This window comes from Acomys russatus, chromosome 11, assembly GCF_903995435.1.
Source record: "Acomys russatus chromosome 11, mAcoRus1.1, whole genome shotgun sequence".
NCBI lineage: Eukaryota > Metazoa > Chordata > Mammalia > Rodentia > Muridae > Acomys > Acomys russatus.
The window spans coordinates 14,989,998-14,998,317 of record NC_067147.1 but is presented as its reverse complement, the minus strand read 5'-3'; the positions used below and the strand labels follow the sequence as shown (position 1 = coordinate 14,998,317).

At 38.5% G+C, this 8,320-nt stretch overlaps 1 protein-coding gene across 1 annotated transcript in view; it reads right to left on the bottom strand.

The window, feature by feature from the left end:
- Window positions 1-764: 764 nt before the first annotated feature.
- The window catches only part of Cd2ap (CD2 associated protein), an 82,426-nt gene continuing 74,870 nt past the window's right edge, over window positions 765-8,320 (bottom strand). The window contains exons 17-18 of the mRNA XM_051152938.1: window positions 2,802-2,865; window positions 765-904 (exon numbers count right to left, since the gene is read on the bottom strand). Of these exons, the coding sequence (XP_051008895.1) occupies window positions 863-904; window positions 2,802-2,865 (106 nt within the window). The 3' untranslated portion in view covers window positions 765-862. The remainder of the gene's footprint in view (window positions 905-2,801; window positions 2,866-8,320) is intronic.

Below are 8,320 nucleotides of genomic sequence, written 5' to 3'. Positions count from 1 at the left end.
AACAATGAAATGAGTAATATTTAGGACTCAAGAGTAAGCATAAGAATACAGCAATAAGGCTGGTGTTTACATATTCACATGTGCTGCAGTATCGAGGCACAAATAAGAATTAGCGTATTTTTTAATTCCTTAGGCCACAAGAATTTAGAACAAAGCGCCTATTTTTCCAAGTTTAATCCAGTACGCTTTAACTTCCTTTAATGAATCCTATAGTGTGAGCATTATGGAATACCCAAGAAGTTTTATTTTTTATTATTTCATTAATGATTAATCATGCATGGGTGAGAATACTGGTAACCAGGAACTCCCATTTTATCACCCAGTATACAAACAGCACTGCAGACAAAACAGGCACAACAGTGTAATCTTGGGTAAGATATTGTGTGTGTGTGTGTGTGTGTGTGTGTGTGTACACAAATTCATGCCCTATGTATTACAGGAAAGCAGTGACTCTAGTTACTATAAAGCTAACCCGTCCATCTCAAATAGTTTATCTTACAGCTTATTTGTAAAGATATTACGATATTTATAGTATAGAACTCTTTAAAAATAATACAAGTTTGAATTAAAAAAACTATTGAACTTTCTTTCCTTTTTATACAGATTCAGTAGTATTTTCAAGCAAACAATAGAAATGTTTGCAATCCAGCACAGTAAGAAATAAGGCCTCTTTTTTTTATATTGGCAAAACAAAATATATAAAAAAAATTTGTCACCCTCCCTCCCCCACTTTTCAATAGCTATCACAGTTCACGTCCTCTCATCCCTCATCACAAGAGCACATCTGCTGTCTTTAACAAGCCAGCTAGGGTCACAGTGCTGCTTCCAACCCCGAGCATGAAGAACACTGGGCCGACACCACTCAAGAAGATAGAACAGCTTTCTTCAGCTTTGCTATTTCCGCCTAAAAACGAAACATAAATTGGACAATATAAGATACCTTTAGTAAGGTATAAATTGGCCTATTTGTAACATGTGACCACTATTCCCAGCCTCTGAATTAGGATTTCAACATCAAAATCTAATTCCCTAGAGTGCAAAAACTAATACTGTTTAATAAAAGCATCAGTAAAAACTATAATGCAAGTTCCTAAGTGACAAGAAATAAGGAAAAAAATGTATTTCTTTTAGCTAGAAAAATGCTAAGTGATGCAAGCATTTGAAGTAAGTCAGGGAAGAAAACCAAGGCGCACACATATACCTCTGACATGAAAACAAAATGAGAAGAAAAATCTCGTGAAAGAAAAAGGAAGAAGAAAGCAGAAAGGACATAGGGCCACTGACTCAAGAAAACCTTTTACATGGTAGTGATGGAAATTTGTGACATGCTACAGAAGCTGAAGAAAAGACCTAGATCTGCCACCAGAAGCATAAGCTACATAGCCTGAGGTTGAGCCTGTATGTGGTGTCACATGTTTCCAACCCAGTACTTAGAAGGCCAAGGCAGGAATACTGCAATGGGTTTAAGGCTAGGCTGTGCCACATAGTAAACCCTGTCTCAAGAAATGAAATAGAGGGGCTGGAGAGATGGCTCAGAGGTTAAGAGCACTGACTGCTCTTCCAAAGGTCATGAGTTCAATTCCCAGCAACCACATGGTGGCTCACAACCATCTCTTCTGGCCTGCAGGCAGAATGCTGTATACATAATAAATAAATAAATCTTTACCAAAAAACAAACAAACAAACAAACAAACAAAAAAAAAAAACAAAGAAAGAAATGAAATGAAATAGAAAAAAAGACTAATTTAAAGGTAAAGAATTCAAGATGGAAAATACAGGACATTTTTAGGGAATAGAGCAAGAACTACTTCTGTCTTATAGCAATTGAACCCCAAATAAAAAGTGAAAACAAATACAGCAGATCAAGAGGGCAGCTTTGTCTTAAATAACAGGTGTGGGAGAAATAAGTGCTTTCATACAAAGAAACAAAGGTGCAAAAGGAGACTTGTCAGATACGAACAGAGTTGTGGTAACAAAGCACCTTCAAGATAACATGCACTGATCATACAGATGTACAGCAGGCAAGGACTCTCACAGGAATCAAGATCATGGCTAGCTGCATCACTGCTATGCCATCATTCTAAACCCTGATTCACCTTTGTAGTAGAAGCAATAGTCCTCAGAGCTCCTTGCTGTTTCTAGCAATATTTAAACTCACTTGATGAGGAGCTTGAAAGTAGCCCTTGTAAGTCAGGAAGTTTAGAGACCACACCTTCTGGGTCTCTGCCTAGACCATGAAGGTAAGTAATAAAACAAGGTAGCAAGGAAAGAAGAGAAGGCTCTGAGAAAAGGCAGAACACAAGTGAAGAGAAAAACAAAGGAAAAGTAAAAGAGCTAAGTGTAACTTCAGCTCTTCCCAGAAAACAAAGCTAATGTAACCTCTCCAGTGACAAATGGAAGTGAATGTCACAACCTGCTTCCCCCCAAGGCAATGCGAGAAAAAGAAAAGAAACAAATGGCTCAAAGAACTGAAGACCAAGGACAACCAGGCCCCTTAGGTACCTGGTACTTCACACATCGTCCAGAGTTAGCACTCAGAAGAATCATGGAGCTGGGACTGCAGCTCAGGGCCTCAACTCTTCCTTAGCAAGCACAAGGCTCCATGTGAGTCTCAAAACAGCACAGAAAAAATCCTTTTAACTGCATGAATAAACAATGTTATAGAAACTTAAGAAATTGCTCCTAGGAGATGGTTCGGTGTTCACCTGAGGTAGGAGCGCATAGTTAGTAGCAGCACCAAGCACAGAGATGAGAGAGGCAAAGTCAAAACGTCACATTTTCTAAAACTGGAAATGCATTACCTCTAGGTTACTCCGCATGGCCTTCTCTTCTTCTAATTCTTTGCGTAGCTTTTCCAGTTCTTTCCTAAAGGCAGAGTATTATTGTTCAGTTTTACCATTATCAGCCTATTTCACTGATGTTAACTGGAGCTTTAGTTTACACACACATGCACACCTGCACACACATACAGCACACAAAGGAAAAGTTCCTAGGAACAACAAACAAGTTCACTTAAAAAAAAGTTTCAAATTCTTTAGTTTGAGTAGTTCAGTGTAAGATTTGAAAAAACAAAAAACAGTATTTCCTGCTTTTCCAGAAGACCTGAGTTTGGTTCCTAGCACCTAAATGAGGTGGTGGACACCACTCCTAACTTCAGTTCCAGCAGAGTCTGCCATCCTCCTCTGGACTTTGTAGGCATTACACTCACGTGCAATAACACAAATAAATGTCTTTGGTATTATTTCATCCCTCCCCTTATAAATAACACCAAAGACCATTCAAAATTCATATAGAAACTTACTATTGTAAAGGCTCACGTGTGTGTGTGTGTGTGTGTGTGTGTGTGTGTGTGTGTGTGTGTGTGTGTGTGTACACATTAAAAAGAGCTAAGATGAGGGTGGGGCTGAAAAATGGCTTAGTGGTTAAGAGCTCTGGGGTTTAAGAAGACCTGGGTGTAGTGTATAGGCTCACATAGCGGCTCACAACTACTTATATCTCTAGTTCTAGGAGATCTGATGCCCCTCTTCTGGCCTCTCAGAGAATAGGCAGGCACACAGTGCACATACATTCATACATGCAACAAAACACTTATACACATAAAATAAAAGTAAATAAATAAAAGAGTTAAAATAAATTTGCCCTATACTAGGACAATCACCCTACTAGACACTATAAGTTAACAAATAAAAAGCCCAGTACTACAAATTGGTTATCTTTTAGATTTGTTAGCCAGTGAGATCTCATCCCCCTCCCCCACCCCTAACATTACAGGCTACTGCTGATGCGATTCCAGAACTTCTGTAAGATACCACATACTTGAGTCACTATAACATGAAGAAATAAAGCTGTTACTGACCTGGAAGCTTTAAGTCTACCTGATAGCTTTCATAGTACTGAACGGTACTATACATGCTACCAAAGTAGAAAAGTAGCCCAGTGAACCTTGTGAGCTACAACAACCATCAACATCGCGGGAATAAACATCATTTTATGATTAGATTTAATCTGCTCTCAAAGGGGAAATCCATACCTAGCACCATTATTAGGCCAAAAACCTGTGGCTAGACAGGTAATAGGCTCTTAGAATCTACTACTGATACTCTGCTAAATGGGCACAGGGTTCAGTCAACTCCTAAATGACGTATTATTATAACCCTAAATGAATGTATCTCTTACCCCTCATTAGAGAAGTTTCTACTTGCAGCTGATGGTGGCAAACACAGAGATCCACAACTGGCCATGATATAGAGAATAAGATGCTCAACATGAAATTGGGGGGAGGGGGACATCTGTAGCATACTCCTTCATCCCAAGGCTCAAGGATCATTGTAGATTAGGATGCAAAAAGAATACAGGAGCCAGAGGTGGTGGATAACTACAAGGAAACAATCTGTGGTGGTGTGAATAGAAATGGCACCCCATAGAATGAATGCTTGGTCCACAGGAGTGGCACTATTAGGAGGCATGGCCTTGCTGAAGTAGGTGTGGCTTTGTTGGAGGAAGTGTGTCCCTGGGGGTGGAATGTGAGGTCTCAGAAGCTCAAGCCTGGGAAGTGTGTCTCAGTGTCCTCCTACTAAGTGCTGATCAAGATGTAGAATTCTCAGCTTCTCCAGCACTATGTCTGCCTCCACACTACCATGCTTCCTGTGATGATGATTGTAAAATAATACAAAGGTTTTTTTCCCCTACTGTCCACACTCCCAAATAATGACACGGAGACCTATTACATTTATTAATAAGCTTTAAAGCACTAAGCTGGGCAGATATTCATCTATTCTAACCTGTCTATGCTGGTCTAGACTATTTCTCAGCCATGTGACGCATTACCTGTCCTCTAGTCTTACCCTGGCCACTCCTGTTCCATCTTCTCCCTTCTGCTCCTACCTGGGACATCCTAACTGGGATTTAAAGTACATCCCTATCTCTCCGGCCTAGCTATTGGCTGATCAGCTTCTTTCTTAACCAATCAGAGATGCTGAAGAGCAATTTTACAAAACATTGAGAAAAGAGGTTCCTCATAGAAATGACAATGCTTACATTCAACTGCAACCAGATCTCAGGGCACAGAAATCAGTATATTTGCCCTTCTGCCAAATCATCCCAGCTACAACTCCTCTTCAAATATATCCTCCTTTTTATTTACTGAGTTTTAAAAAATTCATCAATCTGTGCTGCCATACAGTTTGGCATGTGTGGCCTTTCACTGGAGCATTCTTTAAAAAAAACAAAACAAAACAAAACAAAAAAACCCTGACTCTCTCTGGTAGCTGTCAACAGACATAAATCCTTAGCTAGAGGTAGGACTTGGTGTTGACTTCTTCCTTCCATACGAGATTTGATCTGGCTTTAGATGCATGCTACCATAATGCTGTGAGTTTCCTGAGCAGTCAGAGCGAGACTAAAGGACAAGTAATTGGGCATGTGGCTGGGAAATAGCCCAGATCAGCATACATGGGTTAGAGTAAATGAGCTTGTTTTAAAATGTCTCCATGTCGTTATTTGGGAGCTAGAACGGGAGTAGAAAAACCAAGTAAAAAAACCTTTATATTATTTTACATTTGTCACCTAATATGGTAAAGTAATTGGACTTTAAGTTTCTCTCTATTGTTTTCATTTAACCATTACGTTTAATTCCTCAAACCAAAATATTCCAGATAATGCCTATATTCTTTAACTCATGTTGCCACTTTTTCATTTTCTCTCTAATCTACATTTCTAAATTCATTCTTTAAGTATGTATTTTGTATCATTTCTACACAGTCATTCTATATATTTTTTGTATTGTAGTTTTGCAGAAATTATTTTTAAATATATCCAGGCTGTTAAATTTTACTTTTGTCTCTTCTTCTAAACAGTATAAGCAGTTTATTTAGTAAATAGAAAGTTCACGCAAAGGTCACGGAATAAGCTGATACAAATTAGATGGAGCAAAGTACTTTGACTTTTTCACTTTATAACTACTATTTGATATTCACACATGCAGATGTTTTATTGGATGATTGTTCTGGGATTACAGAAAATAGGAACAAGAGATTCACATAGCAAATTTATAAATTAACATATATGGGCTTTGCCTTCTAACATTTTCTAGGTAAATTCTCCCAAAGAAATATATATATCTTAAAAATTCTTAGAAAAGGGGCTGGTTCAGGTGTTCCAGAGGATTGGAATTCAGTTCCCAGCACGCACATGGTTGCTCACAGCTGTCTGCACCTCCTATCCCAGAAAATCCAATACCTTCTTCTGCCCTCCAAAGGTAACAGCACACATACAGTACACAGAAATACACAGACAGAACATCCGTAAGAGAAAAATGAATTAAATTTTTTTTCAAAATCTATTGAAAAAATTCTTACAGGAAACATAAAAACCTGGGCCTTGTGGTTAAATCTGTGCATTTGGGATGTAATGGCAAGATCAGAAGTTCAAGGTCATCCTCTACTATATAATGAATTTGAGGATAACATGCCTGGGAGCACTGGCAGCAAAAGTAAGGGTCTGTCTTTTTTAATCATCATTCTGGCCCCACTGAAAGAAGGTGAGGAGCTATCGGCAGTTGATGGCTGTTGAGAGAAAAACCAGTTTTCTTCAGGGTTTTGGCCCCTGACAGGTTGCCAATGATCCAATGGATGGATGACCCTTCATGCTTGTGCACTCAAGCAGCACTAATTAAAGCCAGTGGGTTACTAAAAATAAGTACATAAAAGGGCATGTAATTGAGAGAAGAACACGGACGGTGGGGACTTAGAAAGCAGTAGTAAGTAACTATCAAAGTAACTATATGTATCAAAGTATATGATCAAAGTAACTATATGTATGAACACATGTACACACACAAATGAAAAATACATATAACAAAGAAATGTGTGCAATTCTGAGGCCCATGTGATTCCTTACAAGCACTGTAATTCCAGCTCCATCTCTGTCTGTCTCTGTCTCTCTCTCTCTCTCTCTCTCTGCCCTCCCCTTCTCCCTCCCCCACAGAAAGCAGAGGATAACTTTATGGAGTCAGTTCTCTCCTTCTACCATTATAGGTCTTGGACACCAAACTCAGGTCATTAGGAGCCAACTCACTGGCCCCAAATATATCTAAAAACTATTTCTTCCAGTTCCATTTTCTTTTAAGTTTACGTAAATGGAGTAACATCGTACTGTACATTCCTGACATTTCCACCTCACATAACTGATATTGAGTCATGTAGCTACAACCACTCACCATTACTGCATACACTGCATCTCAATTAGTATACCAGTCTGTATCATCTACTCATTCTCTTCTTGTCCTCTGATTTTACATTTTCAGAAAAACCTTACCATCTACCTTCATTTTCCCAGAGAATTGACAAGTTAAAAATAACCTTTGGAAAGACTTCTAAAATATGTAAATATACACAATAATACCTTATTCTTTTACAGATAAGTTAAGAGAACCTATAGGCAATTCATATATGCAAATGCTACTTCATTAAAAATCCTACACTTGAGCTAGCTGTGGTGGCACACATCTGTAATTCCAGCACTTGGGAAATTGAGACAGGAGGATCAAAAGCTCATAAAAAATCTGAGCGTATAAGCCAAGCTGGGCTATCTGAAACACTGCCTCAAATGAGTACAAACTGCTATCAAATGTGTAAGTCAACAAAATTTACAAGTCAGGAGAATTATTTTGTTTTTGTCTTTTTGTTTTTATTCTTTTGGATTTTGGAGACAAGGTTTCTCTGTGTAGCCTTGGCTGTCCTGGACTCACTTTGTAGACCAGGCTGGCCACAAACTCACAGAGATCCACCTGCCTCTGCCTTCTGAGTAATGGGATTACAGTCATGGGCCACCAGGCCTGGTCAGGAGAGTTTTTTAACTGGTGGGTGGTATTCAACATTTACAGAGTAATGAATATACAGCTTCTACTATGTGCAAACCTGGCATATCAAATGACAAATTCTATAATCATAATATATTCATTAGATAATATACAGTAGTTATTCTAGTTAAAATTTTTGTTCCCATCTGGTTTTTTGTTTATTTGTTTTGTTTTTTCCTTTTATTTTGTTATTTGAAGTAGAATCTAGCCTGGACCTCATTGTGTCACTCAAGGTGGCCTTCAACTCAGAGATTTTCCCTATATCTGCCTCCACAGTGTTAGGATTAAAAGCATATGACACTATACAAGGACATATTTTATATTGTTAATACTACTTTTCAAACAGAAGTTTAGGCGTGGTACAAATTAAGAGAGAACTACTTAAAATTAGGCTCAGGGACTAGGCATGAATTATATAAGAACCTTTGGTGGAGGGGACACACTGATGAGATGGGGTCGTCA